At 50.4% G+C, this 27,525-nt stretch overlaps 9 protein-coding genes across 9 annotated transcripts; 5 read left to right on the forward strand and 4 right to left on the reverse strand.

The window, feature by feature from the left end:
- The first annotated feature begins 2,097 nt into the window (after positions 1–2,097).
- BO82DRAFT_354450 (putative bis(5'-nucleosyl)-tetraphosphatase) lies at positions 2,098–3,465 on the forward strand. Its single transcript, XM_025635202.1, has 2 exons — positions 2,098–2,282; positions 2,360–3,465. The coding sequence occupies exons 1-2, from the start codon at positions 2,115–2,117 to the stop codon at positions 3,317–3,319; spliced, it is 1,128 nt and encodes a 375-aa protein (XP_025491914.1). The 5' UTR covers positions 2,098–2,114; the 3' UTR covers positions 3,320–3,465.
- Positions 3,466–3,968: 503 nt separating this feature from the next.
- On the reverse strand, positions 3,969–4,438 carry BO82DRAFT_354451 (uncharacterized protein). Its single transcript, XM_025635203.1, has one exon. It carries the CDS (start codon positions 4,395–4,397, stop codon positions 3,987–3,989), a length of 411 nt encoding a protein of 136 aa, XP_025491915.1. The 5' UTR covers positions 4,398–4,438; the 3' UTR covers positions 3,969–3,986.
- A 3,167-nt stretch (positions 4,439–7,605) lies between these two features.
- Positions 7,606–8,119, forward strand: BO82DRAFT_78510 (uncharacterized protein). The gene has a single exon (XM_025641550.1). The coding sequence runs from the start codon at positions 7,694–7,696 to the stop codon at positions 8,057–8,059; it is 366 nt and encodes a 121-aa protein (XP_025491916.1). The 5' UTR covers positions 7,606–7,693; the 3' UTR covers positions 8,060–8,119.
- An 806-nt stretch (positions 8,120–8,925) lies between these two features.
- Positions 8,926–12,676, reverse strand: BO82DRAFT_383535 (uncharacterized protein). The gene is made up of 7 exons (XM_025638024.1): positions 12,526–12,676; positions 11,308–12,456; positions 10,762–10,944; positions 10,348–10,700; positions 10,001–10,282; positions 9,182–9,935; positions 8,926–9,127 (listed from the first exon to the last, which is right to left on the reverse strand). The coding sequence occupies exons 1-7, from the start codon at positions 12,602–12,604 to the stop codon at positions 9,039–9,041; spliced, it is 2,889 nt and encodes a 962-aa protein (XP_025491917.1). The 5' UTR covers positions 12,605–12,676; the 3' UTR covers positions 8,926–9,038.
- Positions 12,677–12,812: 136 nt separating this feature from the next.
- On the forward strand, positions 12,813–13,854 carry BO82DRAFT_354454 (putative small nuclear ribonucleoprotein SmG). The gene is made up of 5 exons (XM_025635204.1): positions 12,813–12,895; positions 12,963–13,034; positions 13,171–13,245; positions 13,322–13,354; positions 13,430–13,854. The coding sequence occupies exons 1-5, from the start codon at positions 12,866–12,868 to the stop codon at positions 13,454–13,456; spliced, it is 237 nt and encodes a 78-aa protein (XP_025491918.1). The 5' UTR covers positions 12,813–12,865; the 3' UTR covers positions 13,457–13,854.
- On the reverse strand, positions 13,635–18,014 carry BO82DRAFT_78550 (transcription initiation factor TFIID subunit TAF2). Its single transcript, XM_025641551.1, has 4 exons — positions 15,604–18,014; positions 15,184–15,552; positions 14,341–15,132; positions 13,635–14,272 (listed from the first exon to the last, which is right to left on the reverse strand). The coding sequence occupies exons 1-4, from the start codon at positions 17,917–17,919 to the stop codon at positions 13,943–13,945; spliced, it is 3,807 nt and encodes a 1,268-aa protein (XP_025491919.1). The 5' UTR covers positions 17,920–18,014; the 3' UTR covers positions 13,635–13,942.
- A 416-nt stretch (positions 18,015–18,430) lies between these two features.
- Positions 18,431–20,647, forward strand: BO82DRAFT_354456 (sn-1,2-diacylglycerol cholinephosphotransferase). Its single transcript, XM_025635205.1, has 6 exons — positions 18,431–18,704; positions 18,785–18,888; positions 18,950–19,075; positions 19,131–19,174; positions 19,227–19,304; positions 19,358–20,647. The coding sequence occupies exons 1-6, from the start codon at positions 18,677–18,679 to the stop codon at positions 20,268–20,270; spliced, it is 1,293 nt and encodes a 430-aa protein (XP_025491920.1). The 5' UTR covers positions 18,431–18,676; the 3' UTR covers positions 20,271–20,647.
- A 298-nt stretch (positions 20,648–20,945) lies between these two features.
- BO82DRAFT_354457 (putative choline transporter Hnm1) lies at positions 20,946–24,055 on the forward strand. The gene is made up of 13 exons (XM_025635206.1): positions 20,946–21,273; positions 21,371–21,451; positions 21,564–21,614; positions 21,699–21,875; positions 21,941–22,129; positions 22,214–22,401; positions 22,467–22,490; positions 22,546–22,573; positions 22,647–22,859; positions 22,923–22,980; positions 23,049–23,180; positions 23,255–23,439; positions 23,529–24,055. The coding sequence occupies exons 1-13, from the start codon at positions 21,099–21,101 to the stop codon at positions 23,696–23,698; spliced, it is 1,671 nt and encodes a 556-aa protein (XP_025491921.1). The 5' UTR covers positions 20,946–21,098; the 3' UTR covers positions 23,699–24,055.
- A 115-nt stretch (positions 24,056–24,170) lies between these two features.
- Positions 24,171–25,511, reverse strand: BO82DRAFT_78729 (uncharacterized protein). Its single transcript, XM_025641552.1, has 6 exons — positions 25,354–25,511; positions 24,816–25,283; positions 24,709–24,734; positions 24,554–24,648; positions 24,442–24,499; positions 24,171–24,377 (listed from the first exon to the last, which is right to left on the reverse strand). The coding sequence occupies exons 2-6, from the start codon at positions 25,242–25,244 to the stop codon at positions 24,305–24,307; spliced, it is 681 nt and encodes a 226-aa protein (XP_025491922.1). The 5' UTR covers positions 25,245–25,283; positions 25,354–25,511; the 3' UTR covers positions 24,171–24,304.
- Positions 25,512–27,525: the final 2,014 nt, after the last annotated feature.

Genomic DNA, 27,525 nt, shown 5'->3' on the forward strand with positions numbered 1-27,525 from the left:
TTTCGCGTCATCTTTGCCATACTTGAGTCGTCGTAAGCGGCACTAAACCATCCTGATTGTACCGTACCAAGCATCAGATGATGAGCCCGTACGGGGGACTAGTGGAATCTCTCAACAGGAGAACAAACCTCAACTACGGCCGAGACCCTGTCCCGCTGAATCAGAACTGTCCAGACCCTCTTTACCTCGTGATCGATTTGCGTGTCCATTGAAGGCTATACTCGTGGGTCAAAGCATTGTTTCTCAAAGCGAAGCGCGGGGCTCAGAGCAATGATACATTAGCATTCAAAGTCATACAAAGAGCCTCATCTGCGCACAAACAAATGAGTGACTGGTTGACACCACGTCACCCCGGTTGCTGAAGACGTGGCTGAACGCACCACACCCCTGCCACAACCGCCCAATTCACGACTGCAAAGGACTTAAGTGCTTTGCTCCATGTAACGGCAGATGCCGAACCATACATTTGTTTTATGCCTTGCCAATCTTTGGCTGATTGGCTGCTGCTGCAGGGTGCAGATACCTGCAAGTCCTGGACATGAGCACACGAAAGAGTAAAGTCTGTCCACTCACTACTGCACTCTTTCGGTAATCGAGGTAGATCCTCAGGGATCATCTGGATCATCTTTTCCATCTTGCTTACCTAACTGTGGTGATGAAAACATGTTGGAGTTCGTGGGGGGGTTCCACTTATCACCAAGATCGCGATCAGCGACACCGGCCGACTCTCCACAGTTCCAAGTGTTAAAAATTCGAGTCTAGCTTGGGTGATACATGGCCCAAGGAGGAACTAACTCACTACACTAACAATCAGACGCGGGAGATGGCGGGCACCCGGGGGGGTAGGCTTAACCCTTCGGTAAACGTGCTCTGGGATGGGAAGATTAAATGACTGGCAAGTGGGAACGCCCCGGCCGCGCCGATAGGGAAGATGGATCAAGGATGCACGAGCCATACTGGTTGGGGTTAAGTGCAGTCGACGGGGTGGAAAGAGGCTGGCTGAGCAAATTCCAAATTCTTGGTTCGGCCGCCCCGGATTGGACCTGCATTGCACACTGTATGTATGGTTGTATGTGTGTACTGTACTGTACATAAGATGTGAAGTATCGGGTAGGTATTTTGCCCTTCAGAAGATCATAAGGTGATAATTCCTGGTTGTATACAACATTCAGTCCATGTACATGGTTCTATGCAATGCTAGAGGCTTGTCTGCATCCCGTTTCTGGATTCTTGGGCATATCAACACGAAGAGCCGTGGCTGATAAGTGGCTGATGGGGGCCGTTGCTGAGGATTAGCTAGAAGGCTATAGGTTACGAGAACAGCTCCAGACCATGTTCTGGAAGCATTCGAGGTAGGCTGGACTCCGGGGTGGGTGAGATCCTACAGCATCGTGCGGGTTGATGATGACAGAGTCAGGCCATTTATTGAAGCATAGGATATCCTTACTAGGTGTGTCGAAAGAAGAGATGTCAGTGACGTCATTACATGTGTACCAGACACTGAAATGATTAAGGCTTCTGAGTTATATGCTGCTTTCGACAGAGTAAAACTTTAGTATTAAAGAACTGTCTTCTGTATGGCTTCAAGTGTCTATGTAAGTAACAATCTTGTCTTTAATTGGCTTGTCATGTACAAGAGCGCCCAGGAGGCAAGAGTTATGCGGCGAGGTCGTGCTCTCCGCACTTTTTTATATATTGTGGCTACCAGTAGTGCTCACCACACCACACAACTACACTGCATGAACGCGGGTTAACATGCCTAGAAATGTGTAGACTCTGGTCAATCTCCATATGCGACTCAAGCAATGCCGTTCATGATTCATGATTTGTCTTTTCTGTGCCTTCATCATACCTCGAAACATGAGCACGTGGTCGACGTTTGTTGATTGCTTCTTGGGCGGTAAATTAGGTTTGCAACCACATGGTCGATGAAAATACTCTCCAAAAATGCATCATGATTGTAGGTAATTGTATACCGGAGGCATATTGAATTTCCGTGCCTGCATCCAAACATCTTCTTTCGGCTAGCCGTTCCTGCCCCGCATTCTTGCCTCATCCCGCCGCGCTGGAGGAAGTCGTCATTTCCATTCTCCAACTCCGCACTCTGCCAGGGAATGCAGCAGCTGCAACGCATCCGACACCACAAATTCGACATTATGCAACTAGGTCTTTCGGAGAGTCTTCCGGCCCTGGTCAGCCGACGATTCACAACCGCCAAAGATGCTGGCCATCTCCTCTTTTCTCCAACTCAGCTCGCGACACTCCATGCTTCGGGGATCCCGGTAAATCATGTCCTTGTGCCATCAGTTCCTGGGCTACGCGCAAACCTGGCTAACACCTTCACCCAATCTTGCCCCAGTATCAACTTCGTTACTGCCCAGCTCTCGCAAAGAAACCAACGAGTACCCCGAAGAACGAAAACGCCAACCCTACCGGACCGAAGTTCGATCCCTTCGAGAACCCGTCACCGGAGCTTCTCATAGCTCAGATCCCCCGCGAAAATCCGACCCATTTCCTGGTCCTCAACAAATTCCCCGTGATTCCCAACCACTTCATCCTTGCCACCAAGGCCTGGAACGCCCAGACGGATCTTCTGGGGAAAGAGGACCTCGCAGCCGCCTATGCCTGTGTCAAAGCATGGGCCGAAACAGAGGAACCGTCCTCCGCGCGCGGCAGGAAGCTGTTCGCCTTCTTTAACTCGGGCGACGAGAGTGGCGCGAGTCAACCGCACAGGCACCTGCAATTCCTTCCCGTGGAAGCAATGGCTCGGCAGGAGCAACAACAGGAGCACTCGGACGCCTGGCGGCCTCTGATAGATATCGTCGCCGCCACCTCGCAGCCGGCAGCCCCCGGCGGGTCTGGGGGCTATCGGCGGTCGGATCGAGTTCCCTTTGCCCACTTCGCGCTCCCGTTGCCGCCAAACCCTTCAAGCGAGACTCTCTTCGCGACGTATATTTCTCTGTACAGGGCTGCGGTAGCAGCCGTCGCCGCCGCCACAAACAACAGCAACAGCAATCGCCGCGCCCAAGAGACGACCGGCCCCGCCGTCGTCAGCTACAATCTCGCCATGACCGAGTCCTCGATGATCATCTGCCCCAGGAGAAGGGAAAGCGCACACGTCCCAGTTGAACCTGGCGCCAGTGCGGATGTCGCCGAGGCTGGGGTGGTCGCCCTGAACGGCACCATCCTGGCCGGAACCCTCATGGTCAAGGCCGAGGCCGAATGGACCGAGTTGCGCCGCAATCCGCAGTCGTTGAGCAATGTGCTTTCGACGATTGGTTTTCCGCAGTTGAATCTGCCGGAGGTTTCGCAGCTATAAGACGTCTCATTGCGAAGCATCATTCTAGCTTGCTTAGATGAGTCGCATGAGCGTCACTGAATCTGCACATATCTACAGAGTAAATTTTGTTCAATAACCTGCGTTCATGTGATAGAGATATAATACCACTGGTTTGTTTTCGGAAAGGGAACCGTAGTATATACGAGTAGATTGACAGCTAAATTTGATTGTATAGACGTCCCCTACCGCCCAAGCAAGAGATTTCTACATCGTAGTTCGACACTCAAGACTCCTCCTCTTCTATGTCAATTCTGCTATTCAGAGCAAGGTGAACAAACAGACTGAAAGACAGGAAAGGATCCACCGCCGTTCCTGCCGGAAAGAGCCAACCGGCAATGGCAATCAGTCAGCCGGGCAACAACCTCGAACATCAACACTTCACATTATGCACCTCACACCATTTCTTCTTGCACGTCGCATTCCCAAAGAGGTATGAGCCTCCGTTCTCATATATATAGAGCGCAACCTGTTTCCAGGACACCTTTGGCGGCTGGACGAGGGCGAGATCTTGAGATGGATGATCGAAGAGGTACGGGCATTGCGACGCCTGTCGGCCATGGTCCAACTGGGTCACCGCTTCAAAAAGAAGTTGAATCTGCAACAGGGACGGAGGAGAGAAAATCACGGTCAATATATGGGATTCTTCTCACGATTGAAACGCACGAGCCACAATGTAAAAGGGAAAAATGAACTTTACATCTCTGTCTTGCCATTGCGGCTTTCTCACTCGAGAGTGCTTGGGCTTGGTCAAAGTCCGATATCTGCCGCGAAGGGTGGATTCGGCCTCGGCGAAGTTGCAAACCTCCTTGATGGCCTTGTACGAAAAGCCTTGCTGCTTATACTGGATCAGGAGCTTGTTCTTGACATCTGATGCGCGCGTCGTGGATCCTCTGAGTGCGCCTCCTATCCCGACCGATACATGTCCGTCGGTGGGGGACAACTGTGGCTGGAATGGAGCGAGGAGCGGATGATGTGAAGGAGCAAAGGTGGACGAGTCCCGGTGTTGATAAGAGTAAGTTGGAGGAGGCTGATAGTAGGTTGGTACCTGACTTGTCATTTGTCTCTCCGGAATCGGAAGCAAGTCAGGACAGCATGTTTTGCTAGGACAGACTCCAGCTAATGGACTTGAAGTGTCCGACCACCCGACCTGGCTGGACTGAAGACTGTCAGCCGGAGAGTTATCCGGCATTGAGATCAGCTGGTCGAAGGTACCGCCAAGGTCATCATCGCATGAGTGGGCAGTTGCGCCGGACACACAGGGTGCAGAATATGCCATTTCTCCGTGGCTGATATCCCTGGTGTGCGTTACACATTCGGGTATGGACCAGGTGAGGGCACTGGCGGTATCTATCGTCTCTTTTGCATTGCTGAAGCTGTTACTGAATGCCACAACAGGGCTATACTCCCATGGCAATTCGACTTTCGGCAGTGGGACTTCAGTATCGTTGTTGCTGATGGCTATTCCAGGTTCTTGATGCGCGACCCTAATGAGGTGGTCGGCTGGCAGGCACTCACTGTCCCTAACGCCAAACGTAATTGGGGCCTCTTTTGAGCTCAAAGCGCTGTGTGGGATTAAGAACGACTCGTTGACCACGGTGCTCGTGTTGACTTTGATACTCTGAGGACTAGCGGCGCTAGAAGCATCGTCCAGGCATAGATCTGGAGAATAAGCTACAGTCACCTTCTGCAGCGGCTCTGAAGGAACTTCAAGCTGTTCACATTGATCGCAGTCCGTTCGCAGGGGACTCCGTTTGGCAGGCATGTACGAGTAACAGGATTCCGCTATGGTCGGAAGAGGAAGACCATGAAAAGGTGGCTCTTCACGCTTTGCCGAATCGAGTGCAGAAGGGTAGATCGACCAGTAGGAGATCTCTCTCTTTTTGAGGGAGTCTGAGAACATCATGTAGGTGTTTGTCATTTCGATGTTTTCGAACAACGCTGGCCAACCTTCACTGGACGCTGCGACTTCGATAACAGGGCTGACCAGGCAACAGTATCAGGCTCAACTCGCCGAGTACCTGACAAAACAAATGATTGTATTCCACCTACTTTCAGCAAAGTCTGTCAGAGCTTGACAACAAATGAAGATGCTTGCCAGGTGACTTGCTTCCTAGCGATCAACCTTCTCGAGGAAAGATAGGCGGTGTTTTTTAAAGATGCCACACTCCACTTCCTCGCTCAGTTCACCGCTCCAGTCTTTGACTGCTCATATATTCCCCTGGAATAACGAGAACTGGACTTAGATGTCGTATCATGCGCGTTGTCGGGCGAGTCAGGGCGCCTGCAGGCAGCGATGCAGTCACTCAGCACATTGGACTCCATATGGAAGGGTTTCACTTGTTGTTGAAGAGTTGCGGTCAACTTACTCAGAACATAGACCAGGCGATTGGTCTGTCGCACTCGGAGGCGAGATTCAGTTGCAATGCCTTTACCCTCAAGGGGTCCCAATCGAAAGGCTAGCCCCTGCTGTGTTTCGGTTGAAAGAGCCAAAATTGCACGAGGAAAGATGGTAGTTAGTGTGAATGATAATGGAAGGGACAAGGAACAGCCCGGTATCCAAGACTTGGTCACTTTCCGCCACTTGGTTCAACAGCGAACAATGTCTCAGTCACTGTCAACGCTCTTTGTGGCAAGTGTTATGGCTCCAGCGCAGCCGACGCAATGGGGTCGTCGCGATATACAATGCGTTCAGCTTAAGACACTGTCTCTGATTCAAGACGCGAACGTTGGCACTTGAAAATAAAGATAGTAGCTCTCGAGAAATCTCAGGGCAGGTTTTAAGCTCATTGCTCATTGAGGAAGAGCAGCAGCGATGTGCCCCTTAAGTCCTTCTCCAATTCCATATCCCTGACAGTCGTGATGCTGCGATATGGAAATTGAGGTCCCTCCACACTTCCGGAGCCACCTTCCTTGTCCTGTACAGAACGGTATTCTTCTTTCCCTCCCTCTCTTCGCTTGATCGGCCTAGTCATTGAGGACTGAAGCATGCCCCCTTGAATGGCTTGCCGAAAAGGCGTGTATTCCGACCGAAAGGGCCTAAAACCTCGACAACCAAGCCTTATCCCAGCTCTTCATCATATCAGGTTCTCACCCGGAAGGCTCACCCGTGGAGACCCCCTGGAAGGAGAATCGTAAGCCGAATAGAAACTCATCTCGTGGCGTTCGGCGACGAAGAACAGGACTGGCAAGGATCAATAGTCGATTGGTCAGATCTGAATCAGAAATTTTACAACTGTCAAGGGCATTTTTCTTTCTGGAACCCCGGATGAGACTCCACTGTCATTGAGCTGGAATTCATCTGTGATTGGGCGTGGTTGGTTTGGCTGTGCTGGCAACCAGTTCGGATACTTACATATAGGGCTTTGTCCGCTTCCCTTACTTCATCCACCGCGACGTTTGATCGGAGAATTCACCAACATTCCCCGGCAGATCTGCCAGCATACCTAGTCTTCTTCTCTCTTTGTCGTGACTAGATCTTTAACGCGCCATTTTTCTTGCTTTTTCTACTATTTCTTGGTCGCTTGTCGACTGGACAGCTCTAGCTTCCCTCTTGCTCCCCCATGCCTCCCTCCACTCCACAACGTACGACGAAACGTTCCTGCATCTGCAGGTCAATCCCGATCTTGATCGTCAACCCATGGCTAGTGACATGGGAAGGGGCGGGAAAGAGTATTCTAAACCTGAGATACTAAAAAACCAAAAAAACTCTCTGGAAGAAAGGGATTCATTCTTCTTTCGCGTCTGAACTCCCGCGATCAGAACCAAAAAAAAAAAAAAAACCAGGATATATCCTCTATCCCTCCATCCAACCCACCCTCAAACGTCCCTGCCTTTCCCGGTCCAATCAGCAACATTTCAGCGGTGATACACACAGTCGGAGCTTGTGACCCGGCGGGTTGACAGACAGACAGATCACGCACGAAAGACTAGACCGTGCCCCCTCCCCCATGGAAGTCCAGATGAGATGTTGTTGACCTATCGTTCGGTCTATCACTTCTCTCTCAGTGCCTCCCGTTCACAGCGCGAAGGAACGGTCTGGATGCCTGTCTATCTGTGGCTTTATTTGACTTGCCTGCTTGCCTGCCTGCTTACCTGTATGTGGCCCTATTCAGTATACCTTCCTTCCTTCCCTCCCGCTCTACATACCCGCCGTCATTTCCCTTTGTCGTTAGCTTAGTGACCGCTCGTGCTGCTGCTAATGGGACCACGGCACGGCGGCTGTCGATAGGCGTTATGCTCCTTCCTTCATCCATCCCCAAATCCTTGCTCCCACCAGTACTCACTCAGTATACTTACTTCCAATTATAGCTTCTCACATATCCTTCTCCGCTTCAAGGATCATTGATCCTGGCCATGCTGGCCCCCCATGCCTGTTCCTGGGGTCGACCCATGGAAAAGCTAGTGATCACGTTTTATCTATCTATCTATCTATCTACCTATCTATTTATCAGCCAACCCCAGACCCCAACCCGGGACCATCCTCGGACGCAAGTAAAGGAGCCCTGTGCTGGAGATGATGAACCTGAGAGAAAGGCCCCATATCCCACGGGCATACCAACGAGCCGCGCCACCGAGGCCCGGGAAAAGGGGTTCTCGTTTCTCAATTCGTTTTCTTCAAGGTCATTTCTCCATACTCCCTCTCGTTTTGGTTGTCATTCTCTATTCCGTTCAATTTCTATCCCCGCCGAACAATTTTTCGGATTTGGGTACCAATGGTAATACGGCCAGGGTATCCGTGCGTAGTCTCCAGTAGTACATAGCACTGTACATAGAACATAGGTAGTTATGCCTGGAGGAGGGCATTCGATTGGCCACTTCTTGATCGTGCGTACCTAGGTTATACCAGTCCACAACTGCCTACCTACCAGACTCACTGCTCGTTCATTGGGTTTTATGTAATGTAAAAAAAAAAAAAAAAAATTTTACAAAAGAAAAAAACAGAGCACAGAGAGGGCCTCAATGGCGATGGCCGGGAATCAAACAGTAACATTAAACAATAACGTACAGTACTTTTCCGTTCCAACCCCAAAGCCTGGGGATCCCTGCTGCTTCCGTGTTTAATTTTCATCTCCCCATTACTTATCCAGGGGACGGCGCGGGGGGGGGGGCAACCTTTTCCATCCCATCGGACTGTTACCTACTCGATTTGCTCTTGCAAAAATTCCGGGGAAGGGGGGAAAGCGGATTGATGGCGTGCTTTGTGTTCTTCTTTCTGTTCTTTTCTTTTCTTGTAGTTCGCATTTATCTTTCTACGAGGCATAAGAAATTAGAAAGCCGAGCAATGAGAGGGGACAAGGGAATTCAAACGAGACTGTTTTGATCTCTCATGTCTGTTCCCGTGGCTGGGTACCCAGTTGCCAACAGACCGTCCATCCTAGCCGTCGCGACCATTGCGACAGTGGCGTGTCCTCTTGTTCTTTGATAATGTGAGACAAGCCTACTACGGGTTGGGAGTCATCTATCAGACGAGCGCAGTCATTACGGCCTGAGACACAGGTTCTACTACAGTACTGCGCATATTGTGTTCTAGCCGTGGCCCTTGCCCACAATGACCCACGATAGAAAGGAATAGGAATGGAATTTTGCAAACACAGGTGGCGACAGCCGGCGATGAACTGTATTTGTCACGGTCATCCTTAGAAATGATGTAGAAATGATTGGCACAAAAGCCGTCCTGCAGCTCCCTCGTCCGAAAGGGCTACCAAAGGGCATCGATTGACTGCTTCCATCCCATATTGGGCTTGATGCGCGCACCATGACGGTCCAGAAATCGATCAACCAGGAGAACTGAACATGGCTTAGTAAAACGACTGCATGACAAAACGGACGGTCTCAACTTACCAGTTAGAAGAATGAGAGTAAAGGCATACAAAATAGCCGGAGACGTCATGAACGAGTAAACGAGTGGAAAGTGCCGGGAGAAGCTGATCAGACCGGCTAAGAATATCCCAAAACAGACCCGCACTGCCACACTGATAGCAGCACAGATGCCGCGGGCATGGCGACGCGTCAACAAGACGAATGCGGCAAAGAAGAACATGGCAAGGCTTGCGACCGCAAAGTAATAGACATAGACAAAGCTAAGGAGCTCCATGTACATCCGCAGTAACCGATCACTGCCCATCGATCCAATGTCTGCATTCTTAGAGGGCATGATACCCATGCTAGAGAACAAAGCCGCTGTGACATTTCCGACCAGGTTACTGAGTAGGTCACTTGTGGCAGAGAAATCATCTGGCCCATCCGATGGGCACAGTGGCTGATAGGGCAGATCATCCAACAGTCGGGAAATGGATATTTGTTCATTGATCGCACCCCGGCTATAGTTGATCTCCATATCGGCAATGGTAGTCCGCAGCAGATGAATGGCCTCTTCTGCCTTGGGCCTTGGCTCTTCGCAGGTCCATAAGATCGTCTCAGTTAGGTACTTGAGCTTCAGAGTGATGTCCAGGGTCAAGGCAAGGATCTGAGAGCCTTCGAGCAGAAGAATAAGAACGACATGGAACGGGAAGTGGAGCTGGGCCCAGATCTGCTGAGAAAACTTCCCCATGGTACGCCGTGGGGAGAGATCGAAGTACGCTTGCCACAGAAAATACTAAGAATTCCCAAGTAGTTAGTATGTCTCAGACTTGACGGGGAAGACCATGGCTGGATCCATACCACACTAGTCGTAACGCCGAGGATATGAGCAAACGACCACTTGGTCCATCCTCCCGGCCCGACTGTCTTGTTAACAATCCTTGTGATAGCGATGACGCCCTCCCCAATAATTATCAGGGTCAGTAGCCCCATTCTTACGTTCAGATGAGTGTCCTGAAGACCGATCCCTGCTTTCATGGAAGACGTCCACATGACTACCCACATCTCTATGGCGAACAGAAAGAACCACACAATCCAGGCGTATGTGCCGCCCACGCCTTGGCTGCGGAAGGCAAAGTACATCTAGTGACAGGTCAGTTTCCCAACGATCCTGACGCGGATGCATGATTAAGATGCTGCGGGCTTACCCAGAAATATATGAATCCCGTGATAAACAAGGTTACAGCGATAAAATAGACTCTTTTAGACGCAGACCTCATACGCTTGCTCAGGAAACCGGCGTCGACAGTGTATTGTATAGAAAGCAGAAGCCGACTGACACCAAGTATCAGGCTCAATGATTGGAATGCCCAGATATTTTCGTCTTGCACCTGAGTGGTAAATCGAGTCCCTGCCGACGCAAATTCCACCATTACGGCCAATTGAATCGCTTTGCAGATTCGCTCAAAGATCGAGTCGCGAGCGAATCGAATATCGAACAATGTCACCTGGAGCCAGGTGAACCAGACAACCCCAAGAAAGCCAACATAGGCCCCCAACGCTGCCAGGACTCATTAGACCACGGTCTACACGAGCTGGTAGAGGGGTATCTCAAATCTTACCATCTACATTATTGATCTCATGCGTGGCTGTGAAGGTTGAGAGGTTGGCAACGAAGAAGAGGTCAAAGAACAGTTCAATTGGAGTTGCGTCAGAATGATGATAGAGGTGAGGAGGCTCTCCATCTTTATCGTCTATAGGCGATTCAATAAACGGTATCACACTTCGCTGACACCTGAATGTTGCTTAATCAGTCGAAGCACAGCCGAGATGCAAATAGGGTGGCCTACGGGCCAGTTGATTCTTCTTCTTCAACACACTCGGTCCTACGCAACGGTTGGTGAAACCAAGAGAGAAAGAGTGACGGAGCCATGTTCGATCGGGTCAACAAGGCAAAGAGTAGTTCTGATGCGGGTGGGTATCACAGAAAGATAAACATGCGGTCATGATGTGATGGGACAGTGAGATGATGAGCAAAGGCTTGACAACAGAGGAGTTGCAGCTGGGCCTTGTCGGTCTGTCAAGGCAGGAACAATGGACGAGATCCAGACACGAAGAAACAAATAAGGTAGTCACTGTGAGCCTTCAGGGTTCCTGTTCCGAGTCACTTGCCGTCGAAGGTGCCATTGATGCGCCCAAGCCCTCCAAACCGCGGGAATTCGCAAAGTCATCAGCTGCTGATTGATTGCCGTCGACACCCGACGATGCTTCAGCTTCCTGCTTCAGCTTTTCATAGGTATCGCCAGCCTCTTTGATCAGGACCTGGATCTCCACCTCGCGGACAGCTATGTCGGCCTTCTCCTTCCGCAATTCTTCCATGCGATCGACCATCTGGCCTTTAGACTTTTCAAGGACGGCGAGATTCATACGCAGTCGCTCAAGGGAATGAGCAAGACGCGGAAGCGAGGTAACTTTAGGTGGTGTTTTTGGCCGATCAATGTTGTCCCGATGACTGTTGCCCATCGCAGCTCGTGTTTGCTTAGCTTCGTAGGCCGCCTTTTCTTCCACATCCGAATCGTCTTCTTCCGAGAGTGCCTCGGCGTCATCGATAAGTTCTCGCATCTCCTCGCGTTGCCGTCGCTGCTGTTCGCGCTCTGCTTTCCTTCCAAGGGAGATGCGACCATCTTCCACAAACTCGTCAAATCCTTCAGCGAAATCTTCGTCGTCACGGACCAATCTGGTATCCTCAGCTTGCTCCCGTCGACCCTGTAGATCCCACTCATCATCATCACCTTCGCCACCAACGTCAAGAGAAATAAAATCCTTTTCCGTGGTCGAAAGACTCCCATGTTCCTTTGCGAGACGTGCTCTCCGGGCTTTCTTCTCCCTGATCTCCGCCTCACTGGGGATGGCCGCTGGCGCTGATACCTTCATCACTTCTCCAAACTTCGCAGCCACATCGATCGTCTTTTCATTCTTCTCCTCTTCCTTGGTGCTTGGCACATTCGGGGTCGAAGGGGTCGACTCGCGCAGCTCCTTTAGATAGTCCTGGCTATAGCTCGGCCGATCTTGCTCGGGGCCAACCCTCAAGGAAGGAGAATTGCCAGCCCCAGACGGTGTCAATGACCTCTGAAAGGCACTCTTCTCCAAAACCCGTCGGCCCAAGCCATGTCGCTTCGGCATTACTACCTCACTTTCATTCTCGCCATCGCCGCTGTTGTCCGTCATGGACGTCTCGCCGGGGCCGAAGGAGAGACGCAATTTCGACGTCTGTTTCGTTTTTAAATTCGACGGGCGCTTGACAACGGGTCCGGAGTCTAAAAGTAGTCAGATCTCACTGTCCTTGCTAGAATATAAAGCAGTATTTGCATGTTTCAACAACGAACCTTGCTCCCCGCCATCGCTCTCTTCGTCATCTCCTCCGATTTTGCGAGGTTTTCGGCGATTAGCAATCTTTGAGCTCATTTTGAACAAATCTCGACCGTACAAGTCCTCTCCCTCTTCAAAGAAAAAAATAAAAAGTAGCGGCCACCCAACAAGCACTGGCGTCACTGTTTCCACCTCCGCGGCCCCCGGGTTTCTTGCGTTGGAAGCTTCCCCCTGGGAACAACCTTTATCCGGGCCAGCTTATCCCTCCTCCTCCGCCCGCCCGCTGCTGTACGTCAAAAGTCCGCAACGCGACAGCGGGACATAATAGAACGATCCACCAGATCAAACCAGCCCAAAATGCCTCAAGCTCAGCCGGAATTGAAGAAGGTATGACCTTTTGGACCCGAGCCCCAATCCGTTCCTGGATCGAGTTTGGCTGACAAGGTATTTCTAGTACATGGAGAAGCGGGTATTCTGCCAACTGAACGGCAACCGCAAAGTCATTGGTATCCTGCGCGGCTACGATGTGCGTTTTATTCCCTTGAATGACTATCCTTCGGATAGAGGAGCCTTGGGGCACGAAGGAGCCCTGGTGCTCTCAGTTCATCATGACTCTCGTCATATTTTGAGAGGGATGTCACTAACGGCGGGCGGCGTGGCAGGTATTCATGAACATTGTGCTCGATGAGGCTTTCGAAGAGAAGCAGGGTGGCGAGAAGGTCGCTATCGGCATGGTGGTATGTTACTTCAGACATCATGGCTTGAAGACTACGATCAGGACCAGAGAGAAAGCTGACATAGAAATGTTCATAGGTCATTCGCGGCAACTCCGTTGTTATGCTTGAGGTAGGTCTTTCTATCCTCCTCCCTTCTTCTTGTCACCCAGTGGTTCGCATTGACTGACTTGCTCGCGTTCCTTAGGCTCTGGAGCGTATAAGCGACAAATGAGAGAGGTCAGAGGCGGTGAGAAACTGAAATTGAAATGTCTTTTTATACCTTTATTGTGGGATTGTTTTGAAATGCAATAAGGAGTTCATGGGTTGGTTTGCTCGCATGGCATGATCGAGGGCATTTCATGTACTTGACTCTCTGGCTACGAGAATTTCATTACGGACTAAGGCTTGGAAGGCCTCGAGGGCGGAATCTCGTGAGGGTGAAATTTGCTGGGAGAAATGATCCTTGACAGCCAGACTGATCATCATTTTCTTTTGCAGAGCCGGAAACCCAATCCAACAGATAGGCTGCTGAACTATCTGTCGCCTAAGAATAACCCAGAATAGAGTGATGGTTCTTCTAGAATATAGAATATGTCAAAAAGGATAACAATGATCCATACAACCCCGCGCCATGCGTCTCCTGACCTGACCCCCTTCCGAAGTCCCAATGAGATAACGAATTAGACAAATAATGGTATCGAGTTTGTTTTGGGAAAGACTATTTCGGCTTCTGGCCGAACTTCAGTTTCAGTTTGAAACCCCCACCACTGGGCGTAGATGGTGTTGCGGGAGCAGTTGTTGTCTTCGGTGGCGGCACCTGGGGCACAGGGGAGGGTAGGTTGGAAATGTGCAGCTTTGGCATCGGTTGCGGGCTCGGTTTCGGACTGAAGGGAGTTGCACTGGAACCCAGCTTAGAGCTCTTGAATGTAATGCGAGGGGGAGGCGGTGCCATCGCCTGGTCTTCGCGCTTGCGCTTGGCGGCTGTAGAATCTTTCGATGGAGCAAGCGTCGTCCGGATTTTGCTCGATCGGAAGAAGTGTAATCGACCCTGTGTGGTGTTAGCACGATTTCTAGGCCGCTGTGCGCAGTGTGCACTGGTGCGCTGGTAGGACTCACTCTTCCAAGATGCTTCACAGCCCAGTAACGAGGATACTTCAGGGTAACCATACGGGTTGTGACAGCGTCATATAAAACTCGACAGAGATCAGCAAACTCGGAGAGCTCCAGTACCCCGATGTATGGAGAATTGCATGCAGCCCAAAGAGACTCTTTCAGAACTTGGTCGCCTGATACTTCGTTTTTCAGGGCCCCCAAGGCTCCGGTAACGGTCTGTCTCCGTGCAAGATCCGCTTGGCGGAGCTCAGTTGAGGATTCTTGCTCGATAATTAGGTTATCGGCATTGGCGGGTTGTTCTTGGTTCACATCGCGGCCGAAAGCGACAGGCGCCAGGGCTTTGCCGAATAAGCCATGAAGTCGTCGCCTGATCAAAGCGGAAGAATCGCTTGACATGGTGAATATGAACCACCGCAGAAGTTCAGGACTCCGGAACAGATCGAGTTCGACAAGACATTCGAATGCGTCGAGGCGCAGAAGGTCATAAGTGCCAGCTCGTGTGTAAGGCAAGAACTGCATCATGTCGAGACTTGATATGTTGGCTTTCATAAGTTGCATCTGACAGCGTAATGCGGCGCGAGAATAGATGTTCTGGAAAGAACTGGACCATTCGTCCATTCTTCTGTACCTATCGATCTCTGCGATAGCGTCTTTCTCTAGTTGAACCTCTGCCTGGGTCTCAAGCACACGATCCATATCGAAATCATCCATGTCGTCCATCCGAGACTCGACTTTTCCTAGCATCGCGTGGCAAAGCGATTCCATCAATGTCGCGACATAGAAATTGTCCGAATACTGCAACACCATGAGCATATACATATGGATGGCTACGAGTAGGAGGCTCACCTCGTTATTGGAGTTATCATTGAACTTCAACTTGTCATACAAGAAGCGCTTCACCCTCATTGGCGTCTTTCCATTGTTGTCGCGTACTTTGGATATAGCTTCTGGGATGACTAGTTGAAGTACATATGCAGCTCTATCGGCGAAGTCGTTCGAGCGAGTCATTGGAGACCCCGGGAGACAGAAAAGCTCTTGGAAAGCTCTCTCAAGGTGGAACAACCCAAGCCAGTTGATCTCTTCTTTGGCATGCTTGACTAGGGCTTGAGCCGCAGCCACACGGATGCCGTAAAAGTACCTTCGGTCCATAAGAGTTCGTACAAAGATGGACGAGATCAGCGGGTGCTCGCGCTGAACCGCCATGTATTGCAATGACTAGTAAAAGTGTCAGCGTGTGCATGTGTGATAAGTATGGGATGAACCGACCTCCAATTGCGCAATGACATCTCGATCCTGTTGGAGTTGTGAGAGATACATGTATCCTGGCATTGCCAGTGATAACTTGCAGACCCATTCGAAGTCTGCATCCATGCGAATCCACTCATAAGACTCCTGTCCCATTCTCTCTTCGTCCTCTTTGCTCCAATCGGCAAGCCTCCACTCTTGAATTTCTTCTTCGCTCTGTAATACGTCGCCCAGACAATAGAGCAGGACGTCCTCCTGTACTTCAGCGCTAGGGTCTCCACCCGATGCTGCAGCTGCACGCTCCTTCTGCCTCTTGTTCCTCTTCAGCCGCTTGTACTTCGTGTTATAGGGAATGTCAAACTTGGTGACTCCTTCTTTGATCTCAACAATGTGTTCGTAAGGCGTACCATCAGCTTCGTGGATCCTAATAGTCATGGAACCGGTAAACACAGGCTGGACAACTCCGGCGTAGACATTGCGTATTTCTTCCTTCACGTCGCGCATGAACGCGTTTTTGTCTAGATCACGTGTACTTGAGGGATCTGCTTGGACTTGTCTTATCATCATTTCGACAACAAGTTTCTTTTTGTTGAAACGTTGCGTAGCCTGGAAACGGGGACACCCAGCACCGTATACCCACTGCTGAAAGAACGCATCCAGCTTTGCATGACCAAGTCGTTCACAAGTCTTCTGGAAGAGTGAACTGGTGACGGCTCCATTTGGTATGTCGCCCATTCTGGAGTTCAAGAATAGTCGAGATATGATCCGAGACATTGTTGCTTTTCCGCTAGCCTTTGTGAGCCGCCGGTCGAGAATGAACAAAACGAGGGGAGCTTTGAGCGCAATGAAGTCGATCTCAGAAGGATCTATGTGCAGGATGTTTCCCATGTCATGGATTGATGGTCGTTCATAATCAAGATCGCAGACTTTATCAGACATCTGTTTCAGGCGAAAGCGATATTCATTGTTGCCACAAAGCTTTCGCATGAAAGTATCCGTGATGTACCAAGAGACGCCTACTGTGACCCAGGTATCAGCAGGCTCTTTTGGGACAATATTGACACCAATCCACTGGGATGCGAGAGCATGAACCAAAGTACGAGTCGAATCATACATTGGGTCAATGACTTCTTCAGGAAACAACAGGTGGCTGCTGCAGATGGAGAGACAGGCCGTTGGCAGTGTGCCTTCGGGCAAGTCATCTACGAAGCAGACCTTGTAGCTTGAAAACGGATAAGAGCCGTATGACAGCGAGAAGAAGTCTATAGCCTTCGCCATAGGGAAACATGTATTGCGAACTTCGTCCGCCCTACCGGGGAGACAGAACGCATGCAAAGGAATCGCATTTTGACCAAGCTGTTCATCCTGATCGCTTTCGCGAAAATCGGCTAGATTAACGTACTCAAATGGGCCGATGGCGAACCCAACCTGCTGTGCCGAGAGGGGAGAGTAACAAGCAAAGGAAACTGTTTTCTTGCTGGAATCCTTCGGGTCGATAATCTCGTCCGTAAGATCGCCGGAACAAACAACCGCTACATCCAATCCCTCATCGTCCGAGGCAATATATGGTCCAGGAGCATTTGACCGGCCAGAAATGCCCAAATTTGCTTGGTCCCCCAGCTTGCGATCGAACATATCGCCCAGTGTACACGGACATTTGATCGATATTTCCCATGTACAACGTGAAGCAGGGTCGTCCACACACGGGAAAAGCGGGCAACCGACTCCATATCCAAGCGAATTCGTTGTGTAGGCATGGGGATAGCGTCTGTCGCCACTTTCGACCCCAACAAACTGTAGCCCGTCTCGTATGTTGTCGGTGACAAATTCGATATACAATGTCAATGCCGTAAACCGCGGAAGTGAGGTCTCTGCTGCCTTAGAGCTCAAAGGCCCTTCACCCTCGTCCGCTGCCCCTGTAGCACGTAGTGTCATTTGATCCTGGGCTTCGATAGAGAAAGGATCGAGTTCGTCAATCCGAACGCTTTTCGGGACGGACACGAGCAAATCGGGCTCTGGCGGCATCTTGAGCAGTCCATCTATCTTGGCCGAAAGACGCTGATGATAGTGAGGGCCATATAATTGGAGTGTCTCATACTGATCCACGTATTTGACCGTCGGTACCTTCCCACTGACATTCAGACGTCTCAGCTCGCCTTGCCGGAAGTTCAGTCGTAATACGCGAAGATCCTTGTGATGTGGGTGGATTGTGATCTCGGTCTTTCCTTTGAGACTCTTGGTCGCAAAGTCGATTTCAAGCTCAACCTTCTGATGCGCGACAGTAAAGCCTAGGTCCGGCCTAGGAGCCCCGGAAGGAGGCTCGACGACGCCTGGCATGGCGCAGGGTATACTCAGTCGTGCACTGCGCCGCGAGCGCCACACTGACCATCCACCGTCATGTCCAGGCTCAAAGAGCGACGAGACCAGTACCTGATATCACTTTCCTTTCACCTCGGACGCGATTGTCGAATGGTCTTGGGCGACAGGGTTAAGAAAGAGGTTATCGGCTGAATCGGTAGGACGAGCTTCAACGGCGGGGAAACAGGCAGAACAAGGCGGAGTGAGATGAGCTCGGCTTGGTCGATAGTCTGGTCGCGGTATCAGGAGAAAGAAGGCACTCTCCAGCGGCAGGACCCAGAATGGGCGTCGAGAAGGAATAACACAAAAAAACTGAAATTGAGGTTCACTTCAATTTCCCTCCATTTCGCGTTTCCAGCGCCGAAAGCTTGCGGAGCACGGTAGCAGACACGTGATTCCGTTCCCGTTCCTCTCTTCCTTCTTTCTTGTAGCCGGGATCATCCAACTTGGAACCCGAGGCCCTCCTTTTCCTTTTTTTTCTCCCTCTAGAGTCATTCCTCCTCTCCAGCAGACTCAAGGCAGGACTTTCTTTTCCCCGTCTTTACTGCCCTTGGCTGCTTTTTCATCAGCGTTCAGCACTACGTAATCATAGAAGGGCTCAATCGGTACATTGAGGATCCGTGATTGTTCGCGAACTATTCTCCTCCTTTCAATTGCATACCGCGCAATGCGCCATATCTGACTATTCTAAATCGTTTTTCCGAGACATTCTTCGTCATACATATAACAATCCAGAATGAGCGTAATTTTCAGAAGGATCCAAGGTGTGTTCATGCAATTCTGCTTCGGTACTTTCCCCAGCTCTGTGCTTGTGTAGAGCTAATTCTCCCTGCGCGTCTCGTAGCGATCCAGGACTCGCTTTCAGATGATATCTTGATGCCTCTGAAGAGCTACAAATATCAGAGCGTCGATAAGTCCTTCATCTCGAACTATATACTTAGGCACTACGTAAGGTTGCCCCTAAGAATCGCCTGCGCCCGCTTGTCTGACCCTCGAGACTTCACACTAGTGGAATGCATTTGTTGAGATTTTACCACTCTCGTTGGCCCCGAATATGGTCACCCTACTGGGTTTCCTTTTCATCGTTGGGAACGTGATGCTGATAGAGATTTATATGCCGGATCTTGTGGGCCCAGTAAGATCACCACCCTACAGTGTACCATCTCGAGGCTGAACAGTTGTGTGCGAAGGGTCCTTCTTGGTTATATTACAGCTTCGCTTTTGGCATGTGGATGTGAGTCTGCACCCCTTGGTCTTGGTGTTCTAGTGTCACTGACCAGCGCAAGGTACTCCACTCTGGATAACGTCGATGGGAAACAAGCGCGCAGAACCGGCACCTCTAGTGGTTTGGGAGAGCTTTTTGAGTAAGCATTCTTGTCTATCTATGATATGACAATAGGGAACTAACATTGGGCAGCCATGGCATCGATTCGCTGAACTGCACCCTGGCTAGTCTGCTTGAGACGGCGGCGATGGGCTACGGTTCGTCGAAACTAGGTGCATATACAGCTCTGGTTCCGTGCCTCGCAATGTATTTCTCGACCTGGGAAACGTACCATACGCACACCCTTTATCTCGGTTACTTCAACGGTCCTACCGAGGGTCTGCTTATCGCGATTGCGATCATGATCGCGTCAGGTGTCTACGGGCCTCAGATCTGGTCCCGACCGATCGTTGAGTTCTTGAACTACCCGCAAATCTTCGGGAACAACTCCATGAAGGACCTGTGGATTCCCATTCTTCTTGGGTCGTTTTTCCTTGGCCATCTTCCTGGCTGTGTCCTCAATGTTGTAGCTGCGCGCCGGAAACAAGGCCTGCCCATTGCACCTATTTTCAAGGAATGGGTGCCCATGATCGTCTTCACTGGTTGCAACCTTGCCTGGCTTTTCTCTCCGTATTCGACTCTGCTATCTCAGGACCGACTGGTTCTGTATTGCTGGACTATCTCCTTCGTCTTTGGGCGCATGACGACTAAGATCATTCTTGCTCATTTATTGAGACAGCCATTCCCGTACTGGACGGTGCTGCAGACACCGCTCATCGGAGGTGCTATCCTGGCCAACCTACCGCGTCTGGGCCTTCCGATGGTGAGCGCGTCTTTCGAGCTACTCTATTTACGTCTTTACCTTTTGGTAGCGTTCGTCGCATACATGCACTGGGCATTCCTTGTCATCAACAGAATCACGACTTTCTTGGGTATCAACTGCTTGACCATCCGGCGTGACAAGTCCATCGCGAGAGAACAGGCGTATCGCGAGTTTGGAGAGGGCACACTTGCTCCTCTCAATCCTAGCGCCGACCCCAGCAAAGGTGGTTACAAGAGCCATTGATCGAAGAGCTAAATGGTGAACTAAAGGTCCTCAACCGCTTGAATAGACCTGTTCGAGGACGCCTTTTTCACGTCATGCTTCATCATTCTCCTCGATAACCCACTGTGGTGACAATACACAAAGGGGACCCCTCGGTTCGAGCTTGTTCGCGATTTCCACGATTAAATGACTGCTTGAACCGACCGACCGAGGATGTATAACAAGTCCTGGCTCAATGATTTTCATGTCTTCTTCTTCCATAATGTCTCTGGCCTACCGATTGATGAACTTATGACTGCAATAAATGGGACACGAGGACAAGCAAGGGCTGGTGATGGACAGGTGTCAGTATATATAGATCATAGACAGTATAATATTAATGACTTGCAAAGGTTCACTCCTACATATCTTGTCGAGCCCTAGAACCGTCGGGTTTTCTTTCGCAGAGACTCAACCTTTTCTGGTATAGTCCAGGACCTCGGTTCAATCTAATGCGATTATCATCCCATCTACTAGTACGGAGTACACTTTACCTACCTAACCTTAGTCCGAATACCTCCTTGGCAAATGGCCCTCTGATTCGTACTCTTCCCTTCAGATCACTGCAGACTCCAGGCCAATTTATTCTCCGGCGATTTCACTCGGCCAACCGGCGATTTCCCCCCAGATGACCGGTGCCAGTGCCACCGACCGATAAGCAGGCCCTCCAATCATTCTGATAAGGTTGATAAGGTGCAAACGATGGGGTTATACTTAGTAGCTATAGGGCCCTCTCACGCGCATGCATCCCTTGAGTAACGCACTCGTTCCCCCCTTCACCTCCCCCACCCCTCCTCCTCCATCTTCCCAATGTCCGAGGGGACTTCTCCATCCATCCTGAGTACACCAACTAACTCCCCACACTGCGTTGAAATGGGTGATTCCAAGACGGCCGCGGCGCCTGTCCCGGCGCGACCATATGACGACTATGGGTCCAGCAGCGTTCATTTCCAGGATGCAGATGAGCTGCGTCTGGCGCAGATGGGTACGTCTGGATTGGATGCGTTTTCCCCTCTGCGCATGAGGACTGACTATGTCTCGATGATGGCGATTCATAACTAACTTTACCGACATTACTCTAGGACATAAACAGGAGCTCAAGCGCCATTTCTCGGTATGGAGTCTGATTGGATTAGCGGCCAATTGTACCATTTCTTGGACCGGTGGGTTGGGGTTGTCTCTCGTATTCCATGCATCTAGGGGGGAGGCACCAAGGCTAGATGTGTAGGAGATGCGCAATCGATCTATTAGCTGATAAAGTCTCTGTTTCAATAGGACTCGGACTGGGGTTGATCACCTCGATCAATGCGGGAGGACCAGGCGCATGTATGCGGCTTCCCCCCCTCCTGGTACTATGGAAGCAACAAAGAAAGATCGAACCACATGAGCTAACGATTGATACTCGTGTAGTGATCTACGGATTCATCCTGGTCTTCATCCTGCAGTGTTTCTTGGCCACGTCGCTGGCGGAATTTGTCTCGGCGTATCCGGTGGAAGGTGGCATGTATCACTGGATCGCAGCAATCGCCCCCCATCGCTATAGCGATGTGTTGAGCTTCGCAACCGGCTGGAGCACCGTCTTTGGATGTATGCAGAAGCCTCTTCTTCACTACAGTCCATTGTGCCAGATCAGTGCTCACTGCCTTTGATAGGGATCTTCACCACGGCCTCGACGAACCTGGTTTACGCATCCAACTTCATGGCCCTCGTTGGATTATATAAAACCAATTTCGTGCTGCGGCCTTGGATGACGTTCGTGGCATATCAGGGATTCAATCTTCTTACGTGCGCCATTGTCATGTTTGGGAATAACTGGATGCCAGCAATTAACAAGTTCTCGCGTAAGTGGAAGTCTTGGGCTGATGAAGTCCTCTGTGTCTTGCGAATGAACTGACCTTTTCCATTCTGTTTCACAAACGATAAAGTGTGCTATCTTCAATTGGCTTGGCTTGCCATCCTCGTTACTGTGGCGGCGGCTGCCCCAAAACATAATGATGCTGAATTCGTGTTCCGTACCTGGATCAATGAGACTGGGTGGGAGAATAATGTCATTTGCTTTATCACCGGCTTGGTAAATCCACTGTATTCTCTGGGTGGCTTGGATGGGATCACGGTAAGAGCCATACCCTGCCAGAATTGCCTGATCTAAGAAGCTTCTGGCTGACTTCTCATGAAAAGCATATTACAGAGGAGATGCCGAACGTATGTACTTACCTTCCCCAAGAGGCGCTGACTCCGTTAAAATGACCTCTCGCAGCCTGGAAGGAATGCTCCGTTGGCTCTTGGTAAGTAACCATTATCCAAGCCGAGGTTATGTTCAATACAGTCTCGCTGACAGGTGTTATGACTCCGGATAAGCTTGCACTCTTGGCATAGCTTTTGTGACAGGATTGTCCTATCTCCTAGCTTTGATGTTTTCGGTCCAAGACTACACGACTCTTGCTGACTCGCCCACGGGCCTGCCTCTGGCGGAGATCTTTCGCCAGGCAACCCAGAGCCGAGGAGGTGCTTTTGCGCTTGTTTTCCTCTTGTGGGTAGCAGTAGGCCCGTGCATGATTGGCTCGCAACTTAGTATGTGCCTGGGCCTTGCAACCCCCCGAGTGTTCATGTTAACACTGCTTTCCCTTTGAACAGGCACGGGGCGAATGTTCTGGGCCTTCGCCAGAGACGGCGGTCTTCCATTCTCGAGATTGTGAGTCTTCGATATAAGCCTTGCCAATGCCCAACAGTGAAGGGAATATATGCTGACGGCCACTGCAGTTGCTCAAAAGTCAGCCCTCGATATGGGGTTCCGGTTAACGCCCAGCTAGTTGTCGGCATCATCGTCGCTCTTCTGGGGTGCATTTATCTGGGCTCTAGCACGGCCTTCAACTCAATGATGAGTTCTGCAGTGTATGTGACCTTCACTCAGTCAAGAAATCGATCTTGGAAGCTCCAGAGCTGACTTTGCCATCATCGCAACGCAGGACGATCAACAACTTCGCTTATCTTGTGCCGATTTTGACCAACGTCCTACTCCGTCGGCAAACCATGCATCACGGCCCCTTTACCTTGAGTTTTGCTGTGGGGATGACGGTCAATATCATCACGGTGGCCTGGTTGATTTTCGCCATCGTGTTCTTTTCGTTCCCTTATGAGATGCCTGTGACCGGTAAGTGAATGACCCAGTTGTTATGGAGAGGCCGTCTCTAGCGGTCTACGGAATATAAGGGCCCGTTGGCTGACAGTTAGTTGGAATAGTATCGAACATGAACTATACATGTGTATGTGTCGGTGGATTCTTGTTTCTCGAGCTACTGTGGTGGCTCATTGCGGGCAAGAAATATTCGAAGCACATGCAGAAGGTAAAGGGACATGATAGCGATACAGCACACACATCAGTGGTCATTGCGGCCGGTGAGAAAAGCTAGCTGCACTAGCTATGAGGATGTGTGAGGTACGGCTCCGGATGAGGCCCACACGTCACGCTACTTCAATACTATAAGTGATGTGCGGCTGAATATAATTAAATAGGCTCCAGGCCTCAATGGTTCCAGATCATGGGCAATGGGTAGCACGTGGAACGCATGCACCCCAGAGGTATAAGCTTCACTCCTCGGGACGGCGGCGAATGGTTGACACATGACTCGGGTGGCCACTCCGACTTTCGGGGAACTATCACATGAGCCCCCAATCCCGTAGAGACTTTTCTGCAAAGTGATGGATCAAGGCTGACTGTATCGAATCGATATAATCCATTGCCAAACATCTATCACAGTGCATCCCCAACAGAGTCTGTGATATTAACTATGTCCAAGATAAGACGAAACATGAATGATTGTAATGGTCGCTAAGATCTCCACAGAAGTTTGTTTGAGTCGGTACAATGTGCTGAATGCAATATATATACGTAAAATGATATCTGCCTCCTTTCTCCGAAGACATGAATCCAGGGGTGAATAGGTAGTCAATTCGTTGACGTCGTGATTGTAACGGAATGGCGGTTGTTTATGGTAAGGGCAAAGAGCACGATCCCCTTAGCACGTCCGTCCAAAAAGGAAATCCTTGACAATCGGAGAGCTAGAAAATTCAGGGTTCAGTAGAACGCAGCTTCGAGCCATAATGTCAGTTATTCGCATTCGTGCACGGTTCTACACCCCATGACGCAACTCACTTCAAAAAATATTCCAAGCCAGCGCGACGCGATTCAAGAAATTTGGGGCGAAACTTGACTAAAGGGATCAGTGAGCTGATGTACTGTCTTATGCAGCTTGCACGACACATACAGATTACGCTCTTAGGAGGTAAGGGAGGAAGGGCATTTCTGGCATGCGGAAATGATACTATGAGGCGTTGTCGCAGGTCGTCGAACTCCGAATACCTGAGCAGAATAATAAGTACTAAGCAACTTTGGATATAGGCGACAATGCGAAAAGCCTACCTCAAGCGAACTGTTATAGGGCCACCCTAGAGCAACTATTAGTACCTGACCGATGTTCCACAGTGCTCAGAGTAGCATCAGCGCATGTTTGGCACGGCCTAACTCACATCGAGTGTTTGGACCCTGCAATTCCAAACTACGTATGACCCAATCCCCGTCTTCCCTTGAACGACAACGTAATCATCAACCGAGACGCTTTTCGCCCACAGTCCACGACTAGTCTCACATTCCGGATCTTCCGTGTGGTCTTCGAGGGTAATAGCGGGGCCAGCGTCGAGAGATATTTGGGAGATTCTGGAAGCAGCTCTGTGATGAGTCCAATATGGAGGGACTATCCCGGAAATCGGGCGCTCATTACTCGAGGCATCCCGAGCTTGAAGGAAAGGAGTGTCATCACCGTTGATGGGTGGATTGGAGGGAGATGTATTTGTGTTCGGAATGGTGTTGTCCGTGCTGGAGGTAGCCGAAGGTTCGGAGGAGGGTGAGTTTGGGTGCGGCGAAGGCACGAGGCCAGTGTCCTCATTCGCTGGCTCCATCCATCTAAATGTCAATCGGCAGATTTGGCGGAGACGATCCTGACTGTCACTAAGAATAGGTCGGGTCAGGTCAGGTCAATCACGATGCAAGCTTAAGGAGGAAAATGACCGGTAGCGGAGAATAACCCAGATCAAGCTCAACGTCCACTAAGACTGAATAGAACAGCCCTCGAAGCTTTCCCGTGGTTCCAAGCAGAGGAATTGAAAGAGGGGTAAGAGGGTCTGTGTCCGTTAGGCGTACAGAATACAGTCAGATGCATGCCAGAGTCACCGATGACCGGTCACAATAAGCCACGTCCAGGGCGTTATCCGGTAGGTAGACTAGTACTGTACGTTGGACGAACGGGGGAGAGAGAAGAAAGTGCGGGGGAATTGAATCACGGGAAGAGGAGCTGATAAGATAGTTGAAAATGTTTCAGACCGTGGGACATACATACATGATCCAAGAAATTCGCTTTTAGTGCCTATCGATTCGGTGTCAGCGTCATAAGTGTAAGTGTCTCTTGGTCTGAGGGACAGTTTCTGGTGGACAGCATGATGATTGAAGCGGCGATCATCATCGGCAGACTCCGACGGCGACGAGGACAACTACAATGGGCCATGGCACCACCGGGCAACTTTCCCGCAGCTTCCATCCCAGACAGTCCAAGCCGCCTCCAGGTCACGGGATGACTAAGTTACTGCTCGAGAAAGGCGGCAAGTCATGTGAGAAGTTAGAACCACAGGCAAAGGACGACAAGACACGATTACACTAAACTAATATGTACTGAGTTCATTTGAGTTGAGTTGAGTTGTGTTGTGTACGTCCTCCATTTATTACATTACTGCCCCAGTCTTTGCCACCAAACGGTGACCTCCCCCACTCCATTCCCAGCGGACGTGTCAGCAAGTTTGAAGACAGACTGGCTTCACTGCGAAGTCTGAAGAGTGTCGGCGAGTCGGAAGAGCCAGCAATTTGGAAACTAGCCCAGTGGATGGAGATAAATGCCATTTATGGTCTAGGCTGCCTTCAGGGTCCAGACTAGAAAAAGCCAAGAGGGTCCAGCCCCAATCAGCGTGTTTACGAGGGATTCTACCCTTTTGCAATTGAGACATTTTGTCCGGATGATGGACGACGAAGACCCGAAAAAAAACATCGTTTTCCCCCTAGTAAGAGGCGATACTCGAAGGCTAGTAGTCACCAGCATCTCACTGAGACATGCTCCCACCACTATCACCTTTTTCTCCCCCTCCTCCTCCTACTTCTCTTACAGCACTGCATTTATCCTCAAATATCAGCATGATTGTCACGGATGCACTTGCAATGCATGCAGTCAAGTGCCAGCCACTAGGGTCATAAACTAAAGATAGTAACTCCATCCCAGCCTGGAAACGATAAAAGGGAGGTTGTGTATCTACTTGTGTACAGTACTGTAAGCACTTCGTCCGTACTTACTAGACTGTCTAGACTACTCATACTACGGTAGTCTAGTCAGTCAGTTGTATCGGCTAGTGGCCTCCGGATCGACATACCAGGTTCTCTGCTTGAGTCTCCTCCCTCTTCGCCCTCTCCCCTTCCCCTTTCCCTTCTCTGCGTTGAGGTTGGGACTGATTGTAAACATACACTTCACCCAGTCAAACACGAAACATCGAGGACATCATAGCATAGCATGTCCCTGTTTTGCCCTCCCGGCTCTTTCCAGCCTATCTGCATAAACACTGCCATGGAAGGCAGCCGACTAGCTAACTAGCTTGCTTGCCACGGACCTCGGGGAAGTAACGGAGGAGACGAAGTTAACGTACTGTTCTGATCTCAGCCAACTTACGACTAGGAAAATACGACCATCCAGCACTAATTGCTACACTATACTATACTATACTATACTATACTATACCAAGTGCATTCTTGGATGACTGGCTCCATTAGTATCCCGTCTGGAGCTTAATCAACACATAGCGTCGCCACCTCGACCTCGCTTCGCGTAACGAACCCAAGTGGTACGAGACAAGATGTTGGACAAACTACATATACTGAGCCTCCAGCACCATTCCTCATTCCCCAATTCCAAATCCCCACCCGTCTTCTTCACCCTTTGATCTCCTGAAATCATAAATCCTGAACCCTTGCCCCCCCCCGCCCCTTTCACTCGCCAGGACGTGCTTCACTGCCTTCGATCTAGGATCTCTCACATTTGACCCTGGCCCATATTTGACATATCATTCTTGACCCATCCCATTACTGTAAGCCCACTCCTATCTCTCTCTCTCTCTCTTGCTTGCTCCAAACCCTCTGGTCTCCATC

The sequence above is a fragment of the Aspergillus uvarum genome (assembly GCF_003184745.1).
Source record: "Aspergillus uvarum CBS 121591 unplaced genomic scaffold BO82scaffold_27, whole genome shotgun sequence".
Lineage (NCBI taxonomy): Eukaryota > Fungi > Ascomycota > Eurotiomycetes > Eurotiales > Aspergillaceae > Aspergillus > Aspergillus uvarum.